The sequence below is a fragment of the Trametes versicolor genome, assembly GCF_000271585.1.
Source record: "Trametes versicolor FP-101664 SS1 unplaced genomic scaffold TRAVEscaffold_6, whole genome shotgun sequence".
Classification (NCBI taxonomy): domain Eukaryota; kingdom Fungi; phylum Basidiomycota; class Agaricomycetes; order Polyporales; family Polyporaceae; genus Trametes; species Trametes versicolor.
Window position 1 is genome coordinate 748,019 of NW_007360326.1, and position 26,783 is coordinate 774,801.

Below are 26,783 nucleotides of genomic sequence, written 5' to 3' on the forward strand. Positions count from 1 at the left end.
CCGCGTCTCTCCGACGCCTGTCGAGGTCTCCCTCCTCCGTCACCACTCGTTTGCCTTGTTACCGATGTCGCCCCGATGCCAGGAGTCCACGTTATTGTATCTCAAATCCGCCTCCAGGCCACCGCATTCCGTTTCGCCCCTCATACCGTCGATGTCTTGGGGGCCCGAGGCTTTTCTCCTTCCCCTCTGCAGGTTACGCTCTCACAGCAGGACATCACTGTGGAGACCACGCTTGCTTTCGGCGACAGGGACCGTCTTGCTGGGGGTGGCGGTCCTCAGCAGACCATACATCTACGTCTTTCTCTCACACAACAGAGCATGCACCCGCTGGATCACCCCAACATCGTGAAGGCCCAGTTTTCCATCTTGAATCTCGTCGGTATCCCTTCCGACACGGGTCCCCTCGTCCAATCTCCACACATTCCCCCTATCGACCCTCTCACCCACCTTTGGAAGGAAGCACCGGTACGCCAGATCGGCGACACACCAAGTACCTACCGACCGCGCAGTCTCACTCGCGCTGAGTTCATGGTCCATTCCGACACGCACGGGGAGGAGGGTACATACATGGTACGGCTGCTGCGGGCTGAGCTATCGGGGCACCGATCCTCAGATGAATATCCCAGCGCCGGCGATTCCGGGGTCTTTTGGCTCTCCATCGATGTCTCAGAGAGGTATTCGTTCACTACTGTCGGCAGCCCTTCTGTCATTTCCTCCTCGGGAGCGACCAGTGACCGTTGCGACCCCAGCACCCCGCCCCATCACGACTCGTGGACATATGGCGAGAGCGAACTATCCTCCGCACCCATGGATATGCTCTCCGAGTCTGCGTCTCGGTTTGGGTCTGATAAGTATGCGGTGAGTCTAGTACTATCCGGCGGCTTTGATTCCGGTCTGCCGTTATGCAACGATCTATGGGCTAACATACGCAATATCGTGTCTTAGAAAGGTACCGGCGCACATTGGGTACGTACAGACTCCGCTGCAATGACGTGGATTGGGACACACCATGCAAGGTCGACTCGTACATTGTCCCCAGACGCCCCTGCCGTTGCAAGAGCTGTACGAAGGCATTCGCAGCCACCAGCCCCGAGCACGGAATTTGCGACCGAGCCCATACCGATATTCCGCACGTCGCCCTCGAAGACCGCAAGATACTATCCCCAGGTGGAGCTTCACGGCGGACAGCCCCCCGCGTCCTGTCTTTCTCCCGTATGGTAAACGCGCTCTGGCTCGGAGGGCGTTTCCGAGCTCGTCGAGAATCCCGATCTGACTAGCACACCACGGGAGCTTCAGCATACGTTCCGGCGCGAGAACGATGCCCTGCGGGCGCAAACGTCCGTTATGAGCTCCCAGATCGCCGACCTGGCGTTCAAAAACGCCGAAGTATCGTTGCAAAATGCGATGTTGTCATCGCAGACGGCAGCAATGTCGGCCCAAATGTCTGCCATACTCGCGAGGCTCGAGGCTCTGACCAACTACAGTGGAGGTGCGTGTCACTCGTCGGATGCGGTCCGACGAACACATCTGAATTAATACGTGTTTTTGTAGAATGCGGCAGAGACGCCAGCATCGCCGGCCCCAAGGGCGTGTCGTAGAATACCCTCTATCGCTCACGGTGCTTCGCATGTTCTCGACATAATCAATACCGATTCCGAAGTGTTGGGTCACGTATCTGCAATAGGACTGTCTTGTTAATATTTGAGTAGGCGCCTACGTGAACAACGGCACAAGGCGGGCAGATGAGCCGCTTCGTATTGCGCACTTACGCATAACGTTGCTCCTGCTAGATTCAGCTGTTGATGTGCCCTCGAAGTGCTCAAGACTACAGAGTGCTAAGAGCTCAGAACATGACGTGTATAATATAATATGGGCCCCGAACCCATGCAATATCCAATGGGAAGGGACAGGAACAGATCATACGTCTACATCGAACGGTCAACACAGTTGCCACATCTTCACAGAGTCTATTACCAACGCCCTGTCTTCAACACTCTCGGGCCAGGTCGCGTACCATTGGTTTTGGGCCTTCGCAAAGTCGCGCATCGCCGCTGCACAAGAACGTCAGCCAGGCCGTTCCAGCTACTGGGAAAGAGGGTCGCTGCTCACTCAAAGAACCATCGAACCACGATTTGTTCCCCGCGTTATCCGGGAACCACCCATTCGTGCCCCCGACCGCGACGTTCATGATGAGGTAGAACGGCTGGTCGAACGGCGCGACGTTCGCCGTCGCGCTGTGCTTCCACGGATTTGGCGTCTCGATGAACTGCGAGCCGTTCGCGACGACTGCGGGGAACGCGCCGCGCGCGAAGAACGGCTCGTCGAACTTGAGATTAAGCATGTACGTTAGGCGCGAATCGACGTAGATGCGCAGGAACTGCGGGCTCCACTCGATCGCATACGTGTGGAAGGCGTCTGCGTAGGTCTTGCGCCGGTTCGTCCACCACCCGTACGTCTTGCTCACCCCGTTTAGCCACGAGAATGGGCCCCAATTCAGGGAGCCGCGCACGTAGTCGATGCCCCTGCACACAAGGAGTTAAACGGAAATGTAGAGGGGAAGTAGTGGGGTACTCACTGCGCTGGATATTTGGGGCTGTTCCCGCGAGCCTCCATGATGTCGATCTCGCCCGAGCGCGGCCACGCGCCGTACGTCTCATTTACTGGGAGCATCCACAGCGCCGGCCAGAGCCAGTCGCCGCGGGGGAGCTTCGCGGTTATCTCGACGCGGCCGTACTGGATGGAGTACGGCTGTCGCGTGTGCACGCGCGCGCTCATGACGGGTGGGATGACAGTCTTGAGCGTCGCGTTGGAGACCGTGCCGCAACTGGTAGAGTTGGCGTCCGTACAGCCAGTGAGGTTATACGTGTACCCGTCGAAGATATTATTGTACCCGATCACGTCCGATGTGAGCGTCGGGACGATGTAGAGCTGTCCATCGCGCACGAAGGAGTTGTTCTCGGACGCGGTCGTCATCTCGAACTCTCCATTTCTGTGCAAGTTTGAGTGTTAGCAAGCGTAGTGGAGAAAACAATAATAACGGAAAAACGCACCCAAATCCGCTCATGCTAACCTCGCGCTGCCAGACGTTCTCGGTGTCGAACGTGTCGAAGTTATCCTCCAGGACGAGACAGACCTTCCCAAGCAACGGCGTCTGCACGTACCCGAAATAGCAGCGAACAGCACTCCCAGCGATGCCCAGGAACGCGATGAAGTAGACGATCCAGTTCGAGAACGACTCCATCCTGTCTTTCTCCGACAGCCACGGCTTCTCAATCGGGCCCATGAGCATCGAGGAGCGCATCAGCCTCCGTCTAGGGAGCTCCAGGGGTGGATCGGACAAGGACGGCGCGGTGATCGATTCATGAAGGGGAGTGCGACGGCGGGCACGGGGAGCGTTGAATGAGTTGCGTACAGGAGCGCGGTCTACGGCTAAGCTCCTCACGCTGTCATCGTCCTCGGACTGTTCGGGGGCGTTGGTAGCCGTCTGGCGTAGCACGGAATGCACGGAGGCGCGGCTGTCGTTCCGAAGGTACAAAGGCTCATCCGAGAAGAAGGCACTTCCGCTGAAGCTGACGACGCTCGCTGGCGCGGAATGAGGTGGGGCGGAGTCCTCGTAGATGGTGGAACTTGGAGGGCCGTGGCTGTCGTCGCTGGCATCGTCCAGTGAACCACGCTGGTTGCGCGCAGAGGACATCGGTGGGAGGCCATCGCTGTCTGATGCAGCCGACAGCCTGTGTCTTGCGGGCCGCTCCGACTCAGATGAGGCCGGCTTGAGAAGAGGGAGTGGCATGGCGTGGGTGGAGAATCGACAGAGAGGTAGCTTAGATTGAACGAGACTGCGCCGCGTTATATAGAGCCGTGGACAGAAGATCAATGGGAGTAGACCGCCTAGGCTCTGTATATGCATGAGGGTATAGAGAAGCTTTCAAGCAGATGTAATCATTCCGCCGGTGCTGTCAAAGAATGCCCACTCACCACCTCGAGAGACGGAATACCTGACGGTGTTGCGGGCTTGTCGGAATCGCCATCAAATAGGCGTTGGTGGGTATCGCATGTTGACATTCTACCACCATATACCGGTGATCAGCGAGCTCATCTAGTCCAAGTCATGTACCTGCATACTATCTTGGAGAGCAAACGGCCATATGAGGGTCCCTACGGTTTCATAGTTCCTGGACCGAGGTCCCAGGAAGTTGATGCGAGCGGTGTGGGCGGAAGGACCTTCTTCCGAGAGCGTACGTCGGCGGTTGCGTCACATGTTCCTGAGATGTCGTTCGGTGGTACTGGGTACTGGAGCCGCTAGGAAGCATCGCGGTATTTGCTTGCACCGGGATTAAACATTTCTCTCAATGACGGCCGAAGGATATTCATCGGATAACACCTGGTATTATCATGCGTCAAGTTCACCATAGCTTGTTAACTTCCCCAGCCACCTCAGTCTGAGGGAAGATGTTCAGGAGTATATTGGTCAAACCTAGAAGATGTAGCTATGTCAACCATCGCGTATTTCAGATATACCCGGGAGACATGCACAAGCGTAATACGGACGTACCGCTACTCAAGAAGAGGTTCAGTGTGTCGTATCGTGCTACAAGCTGGTATGTCGGCGTGCTGTCACTGGCTGATCAGCGCATCGGAGCTAGACTGTACGTACTGGTACGGTCCTTCGCGCTGTCGAGGTAAGCAGATGAGGCGACTCGGGTGAGATAGCTGGGAGACCCTTGTACCCAGGTAGGGGTCCGGTGGGGTGGCTGAGCGAGTTTCGTGAATCATCAGACCAATTCTGAAGAAGGGTCATGTCAGATTGACATGATTGGGCCGACGTCGCACCGCTAACATGAGCAGGGAGAATATTCGTAGGGCGGTGGACCGGCCTGAGAGCAAAGAAGCGTGCGGTTAAGCTGAATAACAACGGGAAGTGGCGGTCGGAAGAACCGTCGTACCAAAGAGGATGTACAAGGGCTTGAACGGACGACATTGTCCGAAGACGAGAAGCATTCAAGAGCTTCTGTTAGCGGCGTCTTGCAGTTGCGGCGAGGGGATTTCCCGTTACATCTCGGAATGTCCCAAGGACACGAGCTATTCCAAGCCATGAGCAGCGTGATACCAGTGAAACTCGCGGGCCTTCCTTCGGACCGTCGATTGTCTGCGATTAGAAAGCAAATCTGCCAGCTTTGTGGTCGATGACTCGGACGAAGATCACTCACCGCCTCGGTTCCTCACACTTGACATGAGAAACATTGGAGTCGGCGGATTTGAAGGTCCTGCGGAACACGACCACGAGTATCAACGCACTTTCCTTGGCGGGATGAGCCATCTGCGTAGGTTTGCGCATGTCCTTCGAAAGAATGGGCACCATGAGGGGTCAGAGTGGCCCGCAAGCTGTCCACAATGGGTGCGATTGGTATCCACTGCCTAGGCAGCAGGTCTGTTCATGTTCCTCCGAATACAGTGCGACAGAGAATAGATAGATGTACACCGACGAACTTGCGCGTGAATGCCATAGAATGCCCTTCTGCGAAACCGGCACCAGCCGCTCAGCACGTTTATCACGCCTACTTCACGGGCTCTGCGTTGATAAGGTCTGTGATTTACGGTCAGCAAGCGGCCATCATACGAGAGGCGCTACTACACGAACCTTGTGCGAGCTCTCGCTCAGCCTCTGTCAGCCCAGAGTCGTGGGCCTCGAGGAATGCGTCCACCTAACCACAAACGTTAGTCTACCAGAACGACAAGCGGGCTCGGTTTGACGCACTTCATCCATGACCCCGTCGTCCTCTACGTCTGTCTCAATATCAGACTCGTCATCATCATCCTTCGCATCGTCAATCGCAAATGGCGTGCGCTCCATGAGCGCCGCCGCGTTCGCCGCGGCATGGAACATGCTTGGCATCGGCATGGGCGAGAACTCCGCGGACGTCGCGGAGGACACCTCGGGCTGGTCCACGCTAAGGGTTGATGCAGACTGCGCGGGAGCGGAGACCGAGGAGGAAGAGTCGCTTGCCGGAGTGTCGGTAGGGCTTTGGAGGCTCGCCTTGGACGCTGAGCGACGCATAGTGGGCGTGAGGAGTGACTCGCGTGCCTTTGGCTCTTCTAGCGCAGTGTACTTGCCGATGGCAGGGCGCGTGAAGACCTATACAATGATAAGAGGCCAAACACGACGGCAGAAAATGTGTGTTTAGTACGGCATACCTGGTGCTTTCCGATGGTCTTTCCGATCCCGTCGGTGAACCTATTGAAGATCTTGCGGTTGTCATCGCTTGCGATGTTGTGCCACAGGTCCCCGAGGAGCCCAGTGTTTGAGTTCGGAATGTCTTGAATCGGGACTGGCTCCAGCCTGAATGTCGCCGAAAAGTCCAACTCGAAGAACGACTCCAGAATTTCGTCCGCCAACACAACCATGCGGAATCTATGCCACGGATCAGCCCGTTATCCTGCAAATGTGTCATCAGGCACTGACGTTGCAAGGTTCATGTACGGCTGGTTTGACTCGATCGGTGGCGGCTCGGAATTGGGATCGGCGCCCTCTGGCCGAGGAAGAAGTGCGTCGCCGTACTCGAACGCATTTGACATAAACCGACTGACGGCTCCGAGGTATGCATCCCCGATCTCGTGGCGGAAGATGAACTAGACCCGATGATCAGTGACGGTAGCGGCGTAGCGATACTCCCATTTACTTACCAGAAGGGACTCCGACAAGGTGAGCACTTCGTCCTTTGTCAGATAACTGTCCTTGTTCTTGTCGTGAAGATTGAAGAACCACTCGATGTTTTCCATTAGATCATTGAACATGACACCATCGAGGCCCAAGACAACGTCCTGCACTACTTATTAGCTCAATCAATAAATGGCCGAAAACGACAGTACGTACTTGGAATGAGAGCGCGCCTCTGAAAGCGGTATCCCAGAAGTAAAACAAGCGGTCGATGAGCTCGTGCTCGGCGACTTCGCGGTCTATTCTTTGCTAATGAAGCGGTCAGGCTTTGAACAGCAAGAAGCCGATAAAAGTACTGACCTGGAAACCATTGCGGACAATCTTCTCTGTCCGCGCCCATGTGCAAATCTCGCTCAAGAACACACGGAACGTCTTCAGCCCAATCCTCGTCTCTGGCCGCTCCTCCGCCTCGCCCTTCGTGGTCAGCAATGTCGGAGGCGGCTGCGCCACCGCCGGGGGCGGCTCGATGCAAATAGCCTTGAACAACGCATCGTAGATGAGGCCGGCCTGCTCCTTCGAGAAGCGCTCCAGTGTGCGCAGGTTCCGGATCGCCGAGCGCTTCGAGAACGACTCGATGCTGTGGACAATCTCAGAGCGGTACTTGCGCCGCTCAGACTGGATAGTCTCGTCGGTGATGACCGCGAACTCGCGGAAGGAGACGAGGAGAAGCTCTTGGAAGCGCGTGATCGCCCGGGCGCGAGGGTCCGTAGAACCCGGGTGCGCCGAGTCCCCAAGAGAGGCGAAGTATTCCCGCATGAGGCTGTCGTCATGACTCAAGTTAATCGCACGGAGCACCATGGATACAGGACACGACCTACTGGATAAATTGCCCGTCATCTTGGATCTGAAGCAACTTCTCGCCGTTGATCTTGAGGATAGCTATTTCTCACATGAGCTGCGTACGAATGGTAAATCATAGCTTTGACGAACCCAGCCTAGCGGAATGAGTTAGAACTCCTCGGAGGGCCCGAACGAGAAAGAAACTCACCCCACTTGGAAGAGAACTTTGGGGCCCATGCAGAAGAAGCAGTCCATGATCCGGAAAGCGAACACCATAGGCATGCTGTTGATGAACCTGCGATGGCGAGCCCGTCAAATTTCAGTCGCGCGCGATGAAGTTGGCAAACCCTACAAACTCAGGAACCAGGGAAGGGACGCCACGGACATCTGCACATCGACTTCTTGGAAGTGATCATGCAATATGGGCAGACAGCGCTGCACGAGTGACTCAAAGACGCGCTGGTCCAGCAGTGTCCCGTGCATAGAAGGGCTAGGACAAGCTGTCAGACATATCCTTTCAGACGAAGGGAGATGGCGTGTCAGACCTGTAGTAACCGGGGAGGAGACGATCGCAGACAACCTCCAGGAGCCAAAATGCTTGTTCCTCGGACATGTATCTAAAGCAGGCGATCAGGACCCACGCAACCGCCACTCTCCACTGGTCACTCACATGAGGATTGCAGCCGCCAGAATGTTCATGGCCTACAAAATCATCGTGCCGGCTCCAGCTGCTGCAAAATACGCACGACGTACCTGACAGTACCCCGTTTCTGGGTTCTTGAAAGAATATGCTGAGAGCACCCTCCGTAGCGCACCGATGCCTTCCTCCGACTGGTACGCGGAGTATTCGGGCAAGCTGCGGTGCAAGTCCTTCTCGATCTCTTCCGTGCTAGTATTTGTCCGCCCCGCATTTTCGACCAGGATCTGCTCGTAGAACCCAGGGTTCTCGAAGCGGAGGTACAGGGATCCGGAGAGCGTCTCCCACATCTCGCCGCGCAGACGGTTCGGAAGACCGACCTGGATGAGCCGCGTGCATTGCGGGTAGCGAAGAAGGGTGAGGTTGCGTCCGTGTGCTGCGCACGTAATACGTCAGAACTAGGAGCACAAAAATGCGCCGGCACCGATGCACCACCTACACCGAAGATAGTTTGTCCACAGCTTCGTCTTCGACGCCTCCCGGAGCCTAGCGAGCGTCAGGCGTGAAGCAGCAGCGCCCTCCTAGCACGGACGCACTCACTTTTTCGCATCGCCTGGGAACTTGAACTTCAGGCCCAGTCCGCCGAGGTACATCGAGTCTGCGGCGGGGCTGGACGGGCCGCCGTCCTCGTTCGCGGCGTGTTTGGATGCGCCGCCGCCGTCCTTCTCCTCGGCGTTCTCGGGCGCGCTCGCGTTCGCAACAAGGAGCTCCGAGTAGCATGTCTTGATGAAAGGCTTCACGGCCTTCATCTTGCCCTTCTGCAGCTCGACTTTGAGCGCGTCGCGCAGAAGCGAGCAAAAAAGGTCCGCAGTTGGCCGCAAAGACGTCAGCTGCACTACCTACGGAATAACCGGAGCAGCATGTCAGCATTTCCTATACGAGATGTAAGGTCATAGTGGACGTACGATCTTCATGCCATGCCATAGCGAAAGGCTCAGCGCATAAATCCCCGCGCGTGCATTAAGCCGCTCGACTCTGCGGATTGTACACAGCGGGATCGTGAACCGCACAGACTTGCGGTCGAGCGACGCAAACGCCAGGTACGGCGGGAACAAGTACAGCTTGCCAGCCTATATCCCCACCCCGGTTCAGCACCCTGTGGTCCACCCAAAGCCCTAAACCACAAGTAGGGCACTCACATACGAGTCCTCCTCACCCTGCACCCCAAGGCTGAGCACCGCGTTGATCTCCATCTTCTCGAGCTCCGTCTCCGCCGCGCCGACGCTCTTCTCTCCTGCGCCCGCCTTCTCCCGTTGGGGCTGCGGGAGCGCGCTCTCCGCCCCGAGCGCGGAGCCGGACGCGGACGACGCGCCGTTCACGCTCGACGGGAGCGCGAAGAAGAGCTGCGTGAGCTGGTCCCGCGTCGGCTCCTTGAAGTTCCGCAGGTGCGTCGATATCGTCGACATCCTGGCCGCACTGTCGCACTAGGGGTTGATTGCACCGTTCTCAGCTGCTGCTACTGCGGCTATTCCCAAGTATCGTCCCGTGGGGCTGAGCGTAGGACCTAGATCGAGCGCTGCCCGTTCAAAGCAAGAAAGCGAACGTGTCCTAGAACGAGAAAAGGGTTCTCCAGAACGAGAGATGCACAGACTGAGGGCGTGGTGGTAGTCGCCTCTCTGAATCGGAGGCTGTGGGCGCGCACCGCTCGTCACTCGATCATACTCTATGGGCGTCTCTTGATCAACCCCGCCTCAACTTCGTGCTGGATATTCTCTCCGCTCGCTGTCCGGACAGGCGTAAACTCGCATATCAGACAGAGAGAACAGCTAGGTAAAACAAGGCAAGCTGCAGCACAAGTGCGCAGAGCCGGGAAGCGGGTTGTTGTTGCTACATAGATAACACAGAATAACCTAATCCTACTACTTTAACGCTAAAGAATGCAAGTGATGGTGTGGCCGCGAGAGCGGGGAGGAGCTGTATGTGGTAAGTGCGAATACGATAAGCGATGCAATGGACGGGCAGAGGGGGGCGTGGGGGGTCGTATCTAATCGTGTCGTAACAAGAAGCGTCAGGTTGAATGCGGCGAGTCCACAAAGGAAGAGGGCGGAATGAAACCCGCCAGAAGCACGGCCCTGACGGAGGGCGGGGAGCCACGGCGTGCGTAAAAACGGCAGAAACGGAGGACTCCATCAGGACTAGAGTCCCCGCTTCTGCCTGTACCGCATGCGCGCACGCTCCATGCTCTCGCGCATCTCCGGACTTGCCCACGCGGAATCGTCCTCCGCAAATGCACTCCGGACGGACCGCGAATCGGAGTCGACCGAGACACCCCGGGCGAAGCTTCTTGATGACGGAGTGGGGGAGTACGGTGGCAAGCCGGGGGAGCGGCTCGAGCCCTGAACCGGCTCGTCCTCCTCGACCCATGCGCCGGAGCCGTCGTCGACCTCGTCCTCCTTGTCCTCGCTCATGATGACAATCTCCTTGCCGAGCGCCTTTTGACCCTCCGCGATGAGATGTGCGAGTTTGTCGCCGATCCAGGACATCTGGTCGTCGACGTCAGGTTCCTCTTCAGGTTGCGGCGGACTTGACCGCGAGCCGCTGGCGAAGCTGAACTCGGCGGGAATGGGGGCACGGGAGGCATAGGAAGAGGAGGCGGTGGCATAATGAGAGGTCGACCCTTGTACACGAGAGGGCGTCTTGCGGTGACGCGGGACAGTGCGTCGACCGGCAACGTGACGAGACTTCTTGGAGCGAGGAGTCGTCGGCGCGGTGACTACCACTTTCGGTGTTTCCGGGGCGGGTGCCTGTTCGGACTAAAATACGCAGTTAGCATACATACTGTTTCTGCGGAAACATGACACGTACCTGTGGTGGTACCCAGCCTCCTTGTTCATAAGGCGGTGGAAGAATCTCGGGGTGCTTGCCACGATCTCTCCACCTAGATATGAATGAGCACAGGGAGCAAAAGGTTAAATAACAAGCGCATATACTCACAGGCGATACACAGTAAGGCCAACAGCGGTCCCGATGAGAGCAGCGCTCAGCGCAGTCGAGACAATAGAGCCAGCAAGCGTTCTCCGGCGCTTGGGGGGAGGAAGGTCTATCGATACATAAAAGTTGAGTTGGGTGGTCATGAGCATGGTGAGGATGAGAAGCCGCAGGGCGATCCACTTATGAAGGGCATAACGAAGTGCACGTGTATCGGGCATGACGGTACGAGGGCTCAACACGCGCCGTACATGCACATCGGCGTCCGTCTGCGGCAGTGTGTGGGAGCTGTACGAGGTGCGAAGGCAAGCTGCCACGCCGCAGCCTCCCGCTTCATATGCGATATCAAACGGCGTATCTGTGGAGCAGCCTGAGGCAAAAGGGCGACTGTATGCGTGTAGATCGCTTCCCTCCGTCTCACGAGTTGCTCGTCGAAGCGCGGACCTTGGCAGGGTACCGAGAACATACCGGCGGGATCGGTGCGAGGCGGTCTGTGCGCTGATACACGTGCCCGGCAACATAGGGCTGAGGGTGCGCGATCTTGGGCACGCTGCTGCCTGCTGGAGGTTATGCATATTGTGTGCGTGGTGAAGCACGAAGGCTGACATCCGTGCGGTATCGCAAGAGATGACACCCTTCATGTGCCTAAAGCCGCTGAGGATGCAAAGTAGAGCGAGCGCACTTTTGAGCGCAAATGCAGCGTGTCCAAGGCGGCAAATCAAAGGCTCGATATTCGCACAAATGGTTCAAGGTTTCTGAGGAAGAGGGAAAGGATTCGAGCGCGAAAAACTCACCTGCAACCATATCCTCTACCTCGTCCTGCTCCGCTGATTCGGAAGCCATGTCTCTGTACTTTGCGGGGGTGTCGAGATAGCCACTGGTGGACGTATGAAAGGATGTCGGTCGACTGGGTTCAGCAGAGGAAGGCACCCATCCCCTTTTCCGGGATCGTGGGGGAAGCAGCGATGGAGAGGGTGGCCGGCGATGCGGAACGGAAGTATGCTGGACGTCAGTGCTATAATGGAAAGGAGGCGCCGGCTGTTCAGTAACAGCGAACGGGTTGGTGATGCCGGGCGCAGCGAGGCTGAAGCTGAAGGGGAACGGCATGGTGAGAGAGCAGAGGTGGTCGTCGAGAGGTGAGCAGGCAAGGGCTTGAGGACGGCAACACCTTCGAGCTCGCTGCAGACAAAACATGGCTCGCGCATGGACAACCAACCTTGTCCCGCACGGACCGAGCGCGGCCGGCACCGGACGTCAGCCGGCCGTGGGGACCGCCGGCGAAGGCCGAGCGCTGGACGGAGCGGCGGGGCGGGGGGCGGGCAAATTTTGCAAGTTGAAGAGACCGCCGGGGCCGGAAAGTCGCGGAAGCAAATGAGGATTTTCCAGGAAGCGCGGGTGGCGCTCGAGCAACGCTGATTAGAACAAGCTCTTCCGGGATTGGGATTCGCCAGCATGATCTCGGTCGCGGCCTACCCCTTTTGTCGCCGCGCGAGACGACTGCGAGACGGCGCGCGAGCTGCCTGAGGCTGCCGCGGGAGTCGGGCGCAGGAGGGGACGCGACTAGCCCATGCCGGGGTTCACAACACAAGACGGCGCAGTCCCCCCAGTTTATATGTATGTCCTCCGCCGCCGCCGGGGCTCGGCCTACAGCTCGCTCACTGTCAGCGGCAGATACAAATATCATTATTGTGCATACCGTAGCTTAGCATCCCTGTCGTCCACCACCTAACCGAGCAACACACTTAAGCGACGGTCCACGCCCTGACCCTTGCCCGCATCTCCCGCTTGCCCGTCTTCTTCCTGATTGCCCCCCTTCTCAACTTCCCACCATCTCCTCTCCCTCTGTGCTGGTCTACCATCTGACCTAGACAGGCATGGCTCGTATGTATAACTCTTCTGTCGGCTATTCGACACTCACATCGTCTTCATTTCCTCCCAACCCCAGCTCTCGCATCTTCCTCGTCCTCGCCAGCAATGCCCCAGGTGGACCGCTTGGCCCCGCTCACGCTCGACTTTTTGGTGATCGGTGGAGGTCAGTCCGAGGATAACGCCACCAAGTCCCCCTGCCAAACCCGATCAACGCCCCCCATCATTATCCCTTAAACACGATCGTAGCCTGAACACTTACTGTGTGCCTCTGTGGGGGCGTCGGGCTCGGTGGGGAAGACCGTATCGCCGTTCGCTGCTGACCACCCTCTCTCTTCGCGCAGGAATTGGGGGCCTCGCCATCGCCTATGTGCTCTCCAAGGCAGGGCACCGCGTCAGGGTGCTCGAAAAACACGGTCGGGATGTCCCTGGAGGCGGACATCGAGTTCCTCCGAACATGAGCAAGATATTGCGACAGTGGATATCGGAAGAAGAGCTGCGCGCGGTCTCCACGCGATGTGTCGGGACGCCCTTTCACCATCGTGAGTCTCTCTACTAGTCTGCTCTAGCTCGACTCTTTCCCCACTCGACGCGAACGCGTTCATCTGTGACGCGCCCCTCCCGAGCTTCTCGCAGCGGTCCCGCTCTACTGGCACCTCTCGATTCTCCCGATGCACTTCCCTCCGCGACGTTGTCGACGACGACATCCCCATCCTCCGCGGACGCGAGCGCGGCGGCATGGCGTTCTATAGTCGTCCACTGTGTGTCAACGCGCGGACGCGGGGACCGAGGCCGAGCATGCGCCGATATGCACGGCGCTCCCGCGTCGCGTTTCACAGCGGCTGGGGGAAAGGGACTGCCGGAAGCAGTTGCCACGACAGCCCGCGTAAATCTGGACGTGCAGCCGATCGCGTGCGGCGCTGCGCTCTGATCGACTTCATTCACGTCCGGCGTCCTGCTTCTTCTTGCGTAATTGACCGGCGCCGGACATTAACCCGTCTTCCCTTCCTTCTTGCTTGCTTTGAACCCGGTACTAACCGCGCCATGCTCTACCAGTACGAACGGGCGAGCTCGTCGGCTACCTCCACTGGAAGCCGGCCGTTATGGCCGAAACCGGGGGTGACTTCCTCATGATGCATGTACGTGCACATCCGACCGCCATGCCCACGATGATCCACTGACATACACGCAACTCAGCACGACGACATCGTCGGCATCCTCTACAAACTCGCTACGGGCGCGGGCGCGACGGTCGACTACCACACCGAGGTCACATCAATACAACAAGGGTCGGATGAGATTCCGAACCCGAGCGTGACGCTCGCGAACGGTGATGTGCTCACGGCAGACATGCTTGTGGGCGCGGACGGCTACCAAAGTATCGTCCGTGAGGTTGTGCTCGAAGAGGAGGACAATGTGAAGCCGGGCGGCCTGACTCTGTACACCGGCGTCGTTGACGCGGAGGAGATGCTCAAGGACCCGGAGCTCCGGCCGTACGCGCTATCGGACGAGGTGAGCACCCTTGCTTTGTTCGCCCGCCGTTTTCCGGACGCAGTGCTCAGCGCGGGCGCCGTATATAGTGGGCCATCTGGATGGGATCACACCGAAGTATCTGTGGTACGTGCGTTTGCGTGATCCCCGTTCCGCACTTCTCTGATCCTATCTCGCTTCCCAGGACACCCCGTGGTACGTCCTCCCGCGTACCTTGTCCCGGGGACATGCGCTGACAGGAGGCGCCCTTGTGTGTGCAGCGCGCCAAGAAAGAGTATTTCTTCCACGTGTACTCGTGGTTCAACAAGGATGGTCAGGACCAGGAGGGCGAGGAGAACTGGGAGGACCTCATCCCCACCGAGAAGCTGAACATTGAGGGACATGGACCCCAGTGCGTCGCGCGCGTCTGTATCACATCGGCTACCACTGACGCGTGCTTCCGTGACCGCAGAGTACAGCGGCTCATAAAGTTCGCCCCGCATGTCATCCGCACGCGATTCATGACGCGCCCAGACGGGATCGACGACTGGGTTGACGCGACTGGGCGAATCGTTCTGCTAGGCGACGCTGCACACCCCTCCTTCGTGAGTCCAAAAGGCCGACGCGTGCTTCCATGCGCTAACCCCGCATGCAGCCCGGCGGCTCGCACCCAGCAGCGATGGCGATCGAAGACGCGGTCGTGCTCGGCTCGCTCTTCTCACACCTGCGCACGTTCGACCAGATCGGCTCGTTCACCTCGGCGTACCAAGAGCTGCGACAGCGGCGCTGTGAGCTGGTGAAGCTCGCGGACATCGCGAACGCGCAGATGGTCTCGATGCCAGATGGCCCGAATGCGGACGCGCGCGACGAAGACATGCGGCGGCGCAAGGACGAGTGGGACGAGGGTACCCTGAAGGCGCAGTTCGAGGAGATCGCCGAGATCTTCCTGTACGACGCGGGCGACGCGGCAGAAGAGTGGTGGGTGAACTGGGGCCGCTTCAGTGAGGTCGCGCGCGAGCAGCCGCACAATATCGTCAACTTCAGCAACTTCGCGACCGTCACGGTCTCGGAGGACTGAGCGGCCGGCGCGCGCCGCTAGCGTCCGCGCTGGCAGCCCTGTATATGGTGCGTGTTCCCTACCTGCGCACGCTGTCTTTCCCTGCCTGCCTTTTTGTGTTCACGGCGTGCTCATTCCTTATCCGCTTGGCGTATAGACCCTGGACCAGTCTCCCGCATTACGACCCACATGAACCCCACGCCATGATCGTCCATCTCCTCTGCTCGCTATCGCCCTGCTCTGCTCACGGATCGCCACGCACAGCAACACCATTTATTACGTCTCCCGTAGACATTATGTCAGATTTATGTTTACTCGTCCCTTTCCACTTCCCATGCTGCCATATACTTCCTTATTTCTGGATCCATATCTACGGCTCGACGCTGCCCTCCATCTACGCCGCCTAATACTGCAATTCAGTCGTTGCCATACCCGCCGTCCTAGTCGTACATGCTCCCGGACCCGGAATACTAACCGTTCACATACGTTATATTACCACTTATCGAAACGGCCGCCCCCGCGCGCGCTCCCTGTACACCCTCGGTGCCCCCCTGTCCAACAAAAATTTACACCGGGATGATGGAACGGCCGAGTCGTGCTCTTGATATGTGCGAGTCCAGTGCGACCCCATGATTCGTTCTCGCGCACGGATAGGAGATACCGCTTCGATCTGCTGTCAGCGCGTCATCCAGTCTAACGCGTCTGACATTGCCGAGCCCGCACGTACCTCGGTCCAGCTCGGTCTTCGGGGCTCGCAGTGGGCGCAGCGGTCGGCATGAACCTCTCATGCCATGGCCTGCTTTACGTGTGCTGATACAACAGATTTCTCGAGCTGACTTCTAAGAACGCGGTCGCCGCTTCCCATCGGAAACCCGCCCGTCAATATTTTGACCCCATGGGCCTCCCACCGCCGGTCTGAGTCCCTCCGCCCCCGTCCACAACTCTTTTGTTCTGGCGGCGCATCGGGCTAACGACCCATAGCAAATATTCGCCCTCCGGGGCCCGATCGCTCCCGCGGCCAGGGGACGGGCGAGGCCAGGGCCCGCTCAGTGGTGGAAGAGCCGCAGCGCGGTGTGCGCGAACACGATCTCGTGCTCGTCCGCCGCCTTGATGCACTCCGCGTCCATAACGCTCCCGCTCGGCGCAGCCAGGTAGCGCACGCCGCTCCGCCGCGCGCGGTGCACGTTGTCCGGGAACGGGAAGAACGCGTCGCTCGAGCACGCGACGCCGTCGAGCTGCGCCATGTGCGCCGCGCGCTCCTCCTCCGTGAGCAGCACGGGCGGCGCGTCGAAGAGCGCCTCCCACTGCGCGCGCTCGGAGCCCGCGAGCGGCTCGGCCGCGACGAAGAGGTCGATCGCGTTCGCCTTCTCCGCGCGCTTCACGCCCTTCTTAAACGGGAGCGCGAGCACGCGCGCGTGGTGTCGCAGCCACCAGAGGTCCGCCTTCGTGCCCGCGAGACGCGTGCAGTGGATGCGCGACTGCTGGCCCGCGCCGATGCCGACCGTCGCGCCGCGGTACGCGTACGCGACGCTGTTTGACTGCGTGTACTTGAGCGCGAGCGTCGCGACAATGAGATCTGTCACGGCCTGGCTGTTGAGCTGTGGGTGCGTGCTGCGGTCAGGCACGCAGGGTGCGGGTGTGTGGGGCCAAGCACCCACCTCTTGGTTTTTAGTCACGATGTTGGAGAAGAGGCTCGCGTCTATCTTCGCGTCGTTACGACGTTGCTGCAGGGACACGCCGTACACCTGGCGCGTTTCAATTTCCGAGGGCGTGTACGCGGGATCGATCTGCACGCGGAAGCGGGGATAACGGGTAAGAATAACGGGTAAGAACGTTCGGGGCCGGACATTCTGATACGCACCTGGAGAACGCAGTACTTGCCGCCCTTCTTTTTCTTGAGGACCTCGAAGGCTTCGGGCGAGTAGCCCGGTGCAATAATGCCGTCCGAGACCTCCCGTGAGATGATGCGCGCAGTTGCGAGGTCGCAAGGTGCGGACAGGGCAATGAAGTCGCCGAAGGAGGACATGCGGTCAGCACCTATATTTCTAGCGGTTAAATCGAGTCCATGTGGATAGAAGCGCTAGCATACCACGAGCACGAGCATATGCGCATGCAAGAGGAGTCAACGGCTCCTTTAGATCATCCACACCATACACCTGCTTCTCCACTTCGTTCAACTCAAGACCGACGGCAGCGCCCGCGGGCGAAACATGCTTGAACGATGCGGCCGCCGGAAGGTTCAGCGCCTCCGAAAGCTCCTTGACGAGCCCCCATGAATTGAGTGCATCGAGAAGGTTGATGTATCCAGGGGAACCGCACAACGCTATAAAGACAAATAACTTAGCGAGGAACGGTATGATGGGCGGGTGCCGGCGATGTACCCTTGAAAGGCAGTTCTCCCTCCGTTACGAAAGCCTGTGCGGGCTTCTGGTGCGGGTTCGCGCCATAGCGGAGGGCCGTGCGCTGAACGGGGCCCGCCAGCTGCTCAGCCGGTAGGTCTGAGGACGCGTACTGCTGCCTGAAGTACCCGCTGATCGCGTCGTCATATTTGGCCGTCTGCTCGAACGCCTTCAAGGCAAGCTTGCTGCGGATAGCCTGGCTGATGTCGCCTTTGCTCTCCTTCCAGGCGGCGAGGAACTCCGCGTAATCCGCCGGGTCGGAGAGGATGGAGACGCGGGCGTGGTTCTTCGCGGCGGCGCGGAGCAGAGTGACGCCGCCAATGTCGATCTCCTCGACGGCGTCAGCGAGCGTGCAGCTCGGCTTTGCAATGGTCTCTGTGAACGGGTACAGGTTGCAGACAACGATCGAGATGGGCGAGATGTCCTGCGCCTTGAGGTCCGCCTCGTCCGAGGGAATGGAACGCGCAAGGATACCTGATTATTTGTGCCGTGAGCAAATTGGAATGGATGTGTACTTCTGTGTGTCGCTTGCCTCCGTGAACTGCGGGGTGCAGGGTCTTTACCCGACCACCGAGCATCTCAGGGGCCTTCGTGATGTCCGAAACATCTCTGGAAACACAGTGAGCAGTCGGTGCGCGCAGCAGGAACGGTCTACGCACTCGATAGGAATGCCCGCCTCTCTGATCTTCTTCGCGGTACCGCCAGAGCCGAGGAGGCGCACGCCGGCGCTATGCAGCCCGCTTGCGAGATCGAGAAGGTTGGTCTTGTCGTAAACCGATAGTAATGCTTTGAAAGATCGAGCAGTCAGTAATCCTGAGGTCGCGCGCGGGGCTGCTGCGAAAGCCCACCGATGGGTGCAGACATGGTCGAGGTAAGTGGGGAAGGAATGTGGGGCTGCTATGGAACTCAAAAAATCGCCGCCACAGCTGCCGATCGCTATCTCGAGAATTGATTGCCCTGCGATAGGCTGCTGTTTACAGAGGACTTGCGACATCTTGTGCGGCTCAATTTCGAGCTATAGCATGCAAAGGGAAGACATGAATAGGTCTACGACTGGGTACCGCCGTATACTAACATGAATGTACAGAGCGTTGTGTGTGTCAACTCGGAGGAGGTCTCCGCGAAGTCGAGTACCTCGAGGCTCGCTTGATCGACCATTCAGATCTAATCTGCATCCCACGTGGGTTTGAGTATGACGGAGCAGGCGCTGTCCCGAACTTCTTTCTCTTGCTCTTCCTCGACGCTCTCTCCCACTTGAACATAGCATACACAATGGCCTCTATACGCCAGGCCACCGCTCTTCTTTGGCAACCAGTCACTGCTATCACCCGCGTAACACCCCGGCCACCTCTGCCATGGGCATTGCGAGCACTGCGATTCCCTGCAAGCACTCGCGCCCTGTCCTTATCTCCGCGTGCTGCGAAAGAAACACCCTCTACTCCTCCTACACCCCCACATCAGCATGCGAGTAGCGCAGAATCATCAGAAATGTCTTCGAATCCCCAAAAGCACCTCTCATTCCAAATGCCAGAACCAAAGCTGTCCATAACGTTCACCTGCACAGTAGAGGCGTGCGATACGCGTTCTACTCACCAGTTCACGAAGCGGAGTTATGAGAAAGGCATTGTCATTGTGCAATGTCCGGGGTGCAAAAACCGGTGCGCACTACATCTTGCTCTCGCCGTGCGTTATGCGTACTCACTTGACATGTCAGGCATCTCATCGCGGACCATTTGGGGTGGTTCAAGGAGAGCACAGAGGACGGCAAGCTTAAGACGGTGGAGGACCTGGTGCGCGCGAAGGGCGAGAAGGTGAAGAGAGGCACGGTAGGCGAGGGTGGTGTTGTGGAATACACGCCGGAATGATCGACATGGAGTACCCTCTCGCTACTATACATCATACATGCCCTCCTAATGCAACATTCACTACTTACTCAGGCTAGACGACAGATTTCGGTAGAGACCATGCAGAGATATCACCCAAACGACAGGTAGGCTGTTGTTCGCCGAGAATCGTTCACGCCGCCCCCTCTGTCGTATACATGGCAGGGTGGCGGAAGGGAGCCACTCAAATCGCACAGATGTTATGGTGCTGCAGAAGAGTGGCACGGAGGTGAGTGAGCACCCTACGGCAGTACTGTCTGTTATTCGAAGAGGTGTGGTTTAGCGTGCAGCATTACAGTAAAGAGGCGGGTGAATTACGTGTGCATATTGATACAGCATGATAATGGGCGGGCCCTCCAATACGAGTCATAAAAGGGGGAGGACACACGGACCCGGGGTCGAAGCAGCATGCTTGAGAACCCTTATGTACAGAGCAGGGGTTCCTATACACCGGACTTCCCATGCGACGTGGCCTGCCTCTAATTTTGGCTTTGGCTCTGAGTCTCTTGGGGCTCTTCCGGTGGTACAATGCCGGCCTTGACGAAGAGCTCAGCCAATTCGCCGGACTGGTGCACTGTAAAGATCGGTGAACACAGATGTGCCACGAACAAGCGCCGGACACGTACTGTTTAGCAGGATGTCGCAACCGCCAACAAACTCGCCGTTAACATAGAGCTGAGGGATGGTTGGCCAATCGCTGAGCGCGACAATGTCAGCACAGGGTACGGAACGCAGATGGAAAGGGAACATACGAGAACTCCTTAATGCTCTGCCGAAGCTCGCTGTCCTCCAAAACGTCAAACGTCTGCATCTTCTCCGGTGGTACGCCGTGGATGTCAAGAACTTGCACCGCGGCCCTCGAGAAACCGCACTGGGGAGCCTCGGGGTTTCCCTTCATGAACAGAACGACTGGCGTAGACGTCACCGCCTTCTGGATCTTACTGCGAGCCTCCTGGGTGATGTACCGCCGTGCGAAGGCTGCAGACGGAGATGCGAGGGCGAGAGCCGGTGCACGAGCCGGTGCACGGAGAGCGGTGAACTGCACAAGTGTCAGACATCACAGCGTGCGTTCGGGGGGTGCATGCAGACGTACCGAGGTGCGCAGAACGGAGCTGAACATGGTGGTGAGAGGGAAGGTGCGTGGCAGGATGAGGTCTGGTGCTGAGTGAGAGTCCCGGGCTCGGAAACTCGGGAGCGTCAGGGTGGGGTTAGGTGCCCGGGTGCTGGGGTTAGGTCTTAGGCACGTGCATGCCACGCTTTGCATCTCCGCCCGAAAGCGTGTCGCATGTCCAGCCAGGCGCGTCTCATTGCTGCACCGTCGCGTTCACCGATCCACACCTTTTCTGCTCCCACACCTGTGAAACTATGTCTGAAAGGGCGCGTCGGGAGAAACAGGCAAAACTATCCAAGCTTGCAGAGCTCAAGCGGGCGCGCGAAGGTGGCGGGAGATCATACAAGGTACGTCCTGGGCGCGCGTGGCTAACGCGAGGTGTTGATCGCGAACGGACGCGTTTTCAGGTCGAGGAGGATGATAGACTTTACGATGAAGTCACGGAGGACCAATACAAGAGCGTAGTGCGCGGTCGCCTTGCGCAGGACGACTTCGTGGTCGACGATGGCGTCGGCGGCTACATGGACACCGGCGTGGATGACTTCGAGGAACCGGAAGCAGACGAGGAGAGTGAAGAGGAACGTTCTAAGAGCAAGGGTACGCGTATCTCCGTTATATTCGCGACTTGTGTCTAATGTCAAGTCGCTGAGTAGCCAAGAAGAGCAAGGCGGACGCAAAGGGCAAGACGAAGGCAAAGGTGAAGCCCCCGCCTCCCGCCGTGACTCCTTCCATTGCTGCCTACCGTCCTGCCGTGTCCGCGGAGCAAGAGACAGACTTCATGGCGTCTCTTCTAGGAGACATGGACAACATTTCGGCGAAGCCCGCACCAGTGAAGTCCCGCAAGCGCAAGCCAGAGCCAGAACCCGGGTACGATGATGGCGGCTCCTCTCCCAACCCCTTTACCAGCAGCTATCGGACCAAAGCAAAGCCCACCGGGTATGCCGATGCCGACAATTCCTCAGACGGCCCCTACGACGATGGTGTCGGGGCGTCTAGCGGTGATGACTATTTCTTGAGCCCCAAGAAGAAGCCAAGGACGGAGGCTCCAGGAATCACGCCGGCTATCGAACGTATGGGCAAGTTGGGAGTAGAGAGCGGCGGTGAAGACGCCGATGCTTCGTTCGACGATATCGACATGGACGCGTTCATGGAGATCGACGAGGACGAACTGGAGGACCTCAAGCCAAAACCAAGGGCGAAGATAGAGGTCGATGCTGAAGCTAAACCGCTGAAGCCACTAAACACGAACGCCGGTGGCAAGAAGAAGCTAGACGACACACCATCCTGGCTGTCGATATACGACTCGCTAAAGGTCACAACCGACGACTCACTAGGTTCTGGGCCGACTACTCCTGCGCGTACCGCCGCGCCGACGAACCTCTCAGTCTTGGAGGAGGACGGTTCACTGCGCTTCTACTGGCTTGACTATCTTGAGCACGACGGGAAGCTGTACTTCATCGGTAAGACGCAGGACAAGAAGACCAAGACATGGGTCTCGATCAGCGTGACCGTCGAGAACCTCCAGCGCAACCTGTTCGTTCTTCCCCGTGAGCGCCGCATGGAGGAAGACGAGGACACGGGGGAGATGTACGAGACGGACCAAGTTCCCGAGCTGCCGGAAATCTACTCGGACTTCGACCGTCTGCGGAGGAAGGCTGGGATCAAGGCATTCAAGGGGAAGTTCGTCAAGCGCAAGTACGCGTTTGGTGAGAAAGACGTACCACGGGAGGAGAAGCAGTGGCTGAAGGTGGTGTATGGCTTCAACGGTAAGTGGCTATCGCAAGCGGCATAGAGCGCGCATTGACTTTGACGTTCAGAGCCACAACTGCCTAATACTGCGTCCAGTCCTAACTTTTCGCGCATATTCGGGACAAATACGAGCGCTTTTGAACTCCTCGTTCTCAAACGCAAGATCATGGGCCCGTGCTGGTTGCAGGTCAAGCACCCCGAAATCGATAACAAGGGCGTGAGTAATGGTATCTGCATCTGACTCGCAACCAGACCAACCTTGCCGCGCTAGGTATCATGGTGCAAAGTGGAGGCCACCGTGTCCGATCCGAAGGACATCAACCCGTTCCCCGAAACAGACTCGGATGCACCACGAGAGATGCCCCCACTTACCGTCGTGTCGCTAAGCATGCGCACGATTGTGAACCACAGGGAGAACATTCGTGAGATCGTCTGCGCAACGGCTCGGTTGTGGACAAACCGTAAGCTGTGACCTTAATTACGAGAGTTGTGCTTACACATGCCCCGTAGTGGACATTGATGGTACTACACCACCCGAATCCCTCCCGTGCACTGTTCGGACATTCGTCCGCCCTCTAGACCGATTCCCGCCCAACTTCGAGGCCCGTGCGGGCCACAATGGGAAGGGCGTCATTTCCGCGATGAAGAACGAGCGTATGCTGCTCAACAACTTGCTCGGTCAGCTTACCCCGACGAAGCTGCTTTTCGCGACGCTTATACATTATCCTTACCAGTGACCCTGCATAAGGCTGATCCAGACGTCATCGTCGGTCACGAATTCCTCGGGGATTCCCTGGACGTCTTGCTCCATCGCATGCGCGAACTGAAGGCCGACCACTGGTCACGTATCGGCCGGTTCCGACGATCTAAGTGGCCCAACATTGGGCGACAGGGCACGAACATGCGCTTCTTGAGCGGACGTTTGCTCTGCGACCTCGCCAGCGACGGTGCGAAGGTATATTCCCTCTGATGTCCATATGTAGAACGGTCCGCGCTGACATTGGTCGGCAGGGCATGATCACTTCGACAACATGGTCGCTCACTGAGATGTGCAAGACGCACCTGAAGAGTGAACGCCAAGAGATTGACCCTGATGATACCGCTAGTTACTTTGACGGGAGCGTCAGCACGCCCGACCGCCTTCTGACGTTCGTACGGCACTGCGAGCTGGATGCGCACTACCAGATGGCACTTGCGGCCAAGGTCCAGCTCTTGCCCTTGACCCGGCAGTTGACGAACCTTGCCGGGAACTCCTGGTATGTGTGCGAACTTATGGTTTTCGAACTAGACTCATGCGTCAATGTAGGAACAAGACCCTGAACGGAGGCCGTGCCGAGCGGAACGAGTACATTCTGTTGCACGAGTTCCACCGGCTCAAGTACCTCTGCCCGGACAAACTGTACGGCAAGAAGGCCGCGACGGCAGTCAAAGCCGAGAAGGAGGACGAGGACGCGGAAGGTGCGGGCACGAAGGCTACGAAGGGCAAGCGGGACAAGTACAAGGGTGGTCTCGTCTTCGAGCCCAAGCGCGGCCTGTGGGACAAGTACATTCTCGTCATGGACTTCAACTCGCTGTACCCGAGCATCATCCAAGAGTACAACATCGACTTCACGACTGTGGAGGCGGTCGAGGATGAGGTGCGTGTACTGCGGCTTACGATGACACACTAGAACTTATAGTTAACATTTGCACAGGATGGCGAAGAGAAGATCCCGGAACCTCCGAGCTCGGAGGTTGCGCTGGGTGTTCTCCCGCGTCTCATTGCAACACTCGTCAATCGTCGACGACAGGTGAAGAGTCTCATGAAGGACAAGAAGGCCACTGCTGGTCAATTGCTCCAGGCAAGTCGCCCCCGGGCTGTTCCACCCCAGCCGCAAGATCTGACTTGTCTTCGTTACAGTGGGACATCAAGCAGATGGCTCTGAAGCTCACTGCTAACAGTATGTATGGGTGTCTCGGATTTGAATACTCGCGGTTCTACGCCCGCCCGCTCGCCGCCCTCACGACGTTCAAGGGTCGTGAGATTCTGACGCATACTCGCGAACTCGCGGAGAGCATGCAGCTCGACGTACGTCGCGGACACCACCTTCACTTTATCATACTCTAACCCTTGCCTAGGTCGTATACGGTGACACTGACTCGGTCTTCGTGAACTCGAACGTCACGGATCTCGCCGAGGCGCTGAAGATCTCAGCAGAGTTCAAGAAGGCAGTCAATGACCGGTACAAGTTGCTCGAGATCGACCTCGATGGTATCTTCCAGCGGCTGCTTCTTCTGCAGAAGAAGAAGTACGCAGCCGTCAAGGTCGAGGACGGCACGCGTACGTCGACTGAGGTTAAGGGTTTGGACATGAAGCGCAGAGAGTATTGTGCTCTGTCTAAGACTGTATCACAGTGAGTTACCCCCTACTGCTGCTGTGTGTGCTCCGCGCTAATTATTCTTGTCAGATTCGTCCTCGAGCAGATCCTCTCCGGGGAGGCAACGGAGAACGTCGTCGAGAACATCCACGAATACTTGTCTACCGTCAGCGAGAACGTGCGTGCAGGCAAGATCAAGTTGGACGAGTTCATTGTCTTCAAGGTGCGTCCCGGCCCTAGCCTTTAGAATGCGCCGATGTTTACACGCAACACAGCGACTGGGCAAGAACCCCGAGGACTACCCTGACGCCAAGAGCCAACCGCATGTGCAAGTCGCGTTGCGGATGAAGGCAAGGGGTATCACCGCCCGTGCGGGCGACGTCATTCCCTACGTGTTCTGCCTCGGCGAGGGCGGCGAGTCTTCGAAGACCGCGCAAGCCGACAAGGCGAAGCACCCCGACGAAGTCCGCAGAGAAAGCGACAAGCTGAAAATCGGTAAGCCTAGCGCCGGTGACTTTGCGTCGCGTCGCTCACCTCCGTGCTAGACTACGAGCACTACCTGTCTCAGCAAATCCTGCCGCCCATCGAGCGTCTGTGCGAGCCCATCGAGGGTACCGACAAGTCGCGACTAGCGGAATGTCTCGGTGAGTCCCTCTCATTTCCCTTGATTCAGCGCACGCTAATCACGAGAATCTCAGGCCTCGATCCTAATCGTTACCGTACATCCGCCGGAGGCGATGCCGAGGAACGGTACTTCGGGACCCTCGACTCGCTCATGTCCGATGCGGAGCGGTTCCAAGACACCGACCCGTTCGTTGTCCGCTGCCGGTCATGCAATGGCGACGTCACCTTCGCTCCATTCGCCGACCGGGAGGTGCGTCCCCCAGTGTTCCCTGATCCGCCCACGTACTAACGGCCCACACAGAAATCGCCCATCAAATCTGCAGGCGTGATGTGCACCCAATGCCGTGGCGAACTCAGCGTCGCCAGCGTGCAGACACAACTTGAGGTGCAGATCCGCACGCACATCGCACGCTATTACGAGAGCTGGACGGTGTGCGACGACCCGACGTGCGGGAACCGCACGCGCATGATGGGCGTATATGGCCGTCGGTGCTTGCGGCCTGGCTGCCGGGGTGCGGTCTCGTTCGAGGTGACTTGCCCTTGCACTCGGCGTCCGTCCGGCGATGCTGACTGATATCTTCCAGTATTCGGACGCGCAACTGTATAACCAACTGCGATACTACTTCTCGTTGTTCGATGCGGAGAGGGCGAAGAACTCCGCCTCTCCAGCAACGATAGGTGCGTGCAGACAGTGGACCGCTGTAAACAGCGACTAACGTATGCGAGTGCAGCCGACATCAAGGTCGTCGAAGGACTCCGAAGCGAGTTCCTCGATATGATGAAGGGGACTGTGGACAAGTATATGGACCAGTGCGGGCGACGGTGGATCCAGATGAGCGCTCTTTTCTCTTTTATGAAGCTGTGAGCTGTCTTGGAATGCAGCGATGTAACATCTATCGGGGAGATGCAGTCAGTGGCATCTGTACTATTGTAGTTAATGTCGTCGCTTTGTATCGCTATCATGGCAACTGTTTGTGCAATCCAGGAATCTGAAACACATCGTTTGTTGTTTGACATGTACAGATCCTACGCAGCTACTAGATGGTGGTACGCGAAGTAGAGAAGCCGCGATGTGTGTTCCCAAGAGCGGATGAAAGGGCTAGGTAAAAAGATACTGATACAGAAGAAACGTAGATTTGGTAAGCAA

The 26,783-nt window shown here is 57.9% G+C and overlaps 9 protein-coding genes across 9 annotated transcripts; 4 read left to right on the forward strand and 5 right to left on the reverse strand.

Annotated features, from left to right (window-relative positions):
* Positions 1 to 807: 807 nt before the first annotated feature.
* TRAVEDRAFT_20374 (uncharacterized protein) lies at positions 808 to 1,598 on the forward strand (the record flags this gene model as incomplete). Its single annotated transcript, XM_008039902.1, has 5 exons — positions 808 to 858; positions 946 to 966; positions 1,081 to 1,217; positions 1,278 to 1,489; positions 1,552 to 1,598. 5 exons carry the CDS (start codon positions 808 to 810, stop codon positions 1,596 to 1,598), a joined length of 468 nt encoding a protein of 155 aa, XP_008038093.1.
* Positions 1,599 to 1,938: 340 nt separating this feature from the next.
* TRAVEDRAFT_124919 (putative member of glycoside hydrolase family GH16) lies at positions 1,939 to 3,289 on the reverse strand (the record flags this gene model as incomplete). Its single annotated transcript, XM_008040455.1, has 4 exons — positions 1,939 to 2,051; positions 2,110 to 2,522; positions 2,576 to 2,989; positions 3,051 to 3,289. 4 exons carry the CDS (start codon positions 3,287 to 3,289, stop codon positions 1,939 to 1,941), a joined length of 1,179 nt encoding a protein of 392 aa, XP_008038646.1.
* Positions 3,290 to 5,384: 2,095 nt separating this feature from the next.
* Positions 5,385 to 9,777, reverse strand: TRAVEDRAFT_28985 (TBC-domain-containing protein). Its single transcript, XM_008039987.1, has 19 exons — positions 9,332 to 9,777; positions 9,098 to 9,262; positions 8,733 to 9,031; positions 8,632 to 8,678; positions 8,249 to 8,568; positions 8,166 to 8,197; positions 8,041 to 8,112; positions 7,848 to 7,985; positions 7,704 to 7,790; positions 7,646 to 7,650; positions 7,534 to 7,594; positions 7,016 to 7,475; positions 6,872 to 6,964; positions 6,682 to 6,819; positions 6,461 to 6,627; positions 6,193 to 6,409; positions 5,756 to 6,133; positions 5,639 to 5,702; positions 5,385 to 5,584 (listed from the first exon to the last, which is right to left on the reverse strand). The coding sequence occupies exons 1-19, from the start codon at positions 9,596 to 9,598 to the stop codon at positions 5,556 to 5,558; spliced, it is 3,039 nt and encodes a 1,012-aa protein (XP_008038178.1). The 5' UTR covers positions 9,599 to 9,777; the 3' UTR covers positions 5,385 to 5,555.
* A 223-nt stretch (positions 9,778 to 10,000) lies between these two features.
* TRAVEDRAFT_28986 (uncharacterized protein) lies at positions 10,001 to 12,666 on the reverse strand. The gene is made up of 4 exons (XM_008039988.1): positions 11,915 to 12,666; positions 11,127 to 11,232; positions 10,998 to 11,070; positions 10,001 to 10,945 (listed from the first exon to the last, which is right to left on the reverse strand). Exons 1-4 carry the CDS (start codon positions 12,225 to 12,227, stop codon positions 10,328 to 10,330), a joined length of 1,110 nt encoding a protein of 369 aa, XP_008038179.1. The 5' UTR covers positions 12,228 to 12,666; the 3' UTR covers positions 10,001 to 10,327.
* A 243-nt stretch (positions 12,667 to 12,909) lies between these two features.
* Positions 12,910 to 15,991, forward strand: TRAVEDRAFT_71961 (FAD/NAD-P-binding domain-containing protein). The gene is made up of 11 exons (XM_008040456.1): positions 12,910 to 13,001; positions 13,066 to 13,152; positions 13,331 to 13,528; positions 14,043 to 14,125; positions 14,184 to 14,498; positions 14,567 to 14,603; positions 14,662 to 14,672; positions 14,738 to 14,868; positions 14,929 to 15,061; positions 15,112 to 15,581; positions 15,671 to 15,991. Exons 1-10 carry the CDS (start codon positions 12,995 to 12,997, stop codon positions 15,532 to 15,534), a joined length of 1,425 nt encoding a protein of 474 aa, XP_008038647.1. The 5' UTR covers positions 12,910 to 12,994; the 3' UTR covers positions 15,535 to 15,581; positions 15,671 to 15,991.
* Positions 15,992 to 16,288: 297 nt separating this feature from the next.
* Positions 16,289 to 18,707, reverse strand: TRAVEDRAFT_28989 (bifunctional purine biosynthesis protein ade10). The gene is made up of 7 exons (XM_008039989.1): positions 18,572 to 18,707; positions 18,445 to 18,521; positions 17,895 to 18,386; positions 17,603 to 17,836; positions 17,375 to 17,550; positions 17,172 to 17,300; positions 16,289 to 17,111 (listed from the first exon to the last, which is right to left on the reverse strand). The coding sequence occupies exons 2-7, from the start codon at positions 18,488 to 18,490 to the stop codon at positions 16,560 to 16,562; spliced, it is 1,629 nt and encodes a 542-aa protein (XP_008038180.1). The 5' UTR covers positions 18,491 to 18,521; positions 18,572 to 18,707; the 3' UTR covers positions 16,289 to 16,559.
* Positions 18,708 to 19,442: 735 nt separating this feature from the next.
* On the forward strand, positions 19,443 to 19,765 carry TRAVEDRAFT_76021 (zf-DNL-domain-containing protein; the record flags this gene model as incomplete). The annotated part of the gene is made up of 2 exons (XM_008040457.1): positions 19,443 to 19,570; positions 19,627 to 19,765. Coding segments are annotated over 2 exons (267 nt in total), but the record flags the coding sequence as incomplete, so codon positions are not given.
* Positions 19,766 to 20,274: 509 nt separating this feature from the next.
* Positions 20,275 to 20,915, reverse strand: TRAVEDRAFT_47506 (glutaredoxin; the record flags this gene model as incomplete). The annotated part of the gene is made up of 4 exons (XM_008040136.1): positions 20,275 to 20,369; positions 20,422 to 20,492; positions 20,548 to 20,834; positions 20,889 to 20,915. 4 exons carry the CDS (start codon positions 20,913 to 20,915, stop codon positions 20,275 to 20,277), a joined length of 480 nt encoding a protein of 159 aa, XP_008038327.1.
* Positions 20,916 to 21,160: 245 nt separating this feature from the next.
* On the forward strand, positions 21,161 to 26,632 carry TRAVEDRAFT_58647 (DNA-directed DNA polymerase alpha catalytic subunit POL1; the record flags this gene model as incomplete). Its single annotated transcript, XM_008040458.1, has 19 exons — positions 21,161 to 21,253; positions 21,314 to 21,503; positions 21,560 to 22,672; positions 22,724 to 22,872; positions 22,927 to 23,116; positions 23,166 to 23,333; positions 23,390 to 23,610; positions 23,667 to 23,911; positions 23,962 to 24,292; positions 24,350 to 24,496; positions 24,556 to 24,723; positions 24,774 to 25,048; positions 25,103 to 25,235; positions 25,288 to 25,507; positions 25,558 to 25,656; positions 25,711 to 25,886; positions 25,938 to 26,165; positions 26,221 to 26,314; positions 26,368 to 26,632. The coding sequence occupies 19 exons, from the start codon at positions 21,161 to 21,163 to the stop codon at positions 26,499 to 26,501; spliced, it is 4,374 nt and encodes a 1,457-aa protein (XP_008038649.1). The 3' UTR covers positions 26,502 to 26,632.
* Between the last annotated feature and the right edge of the window lie 151 nt (positions 26,633 to 26,783).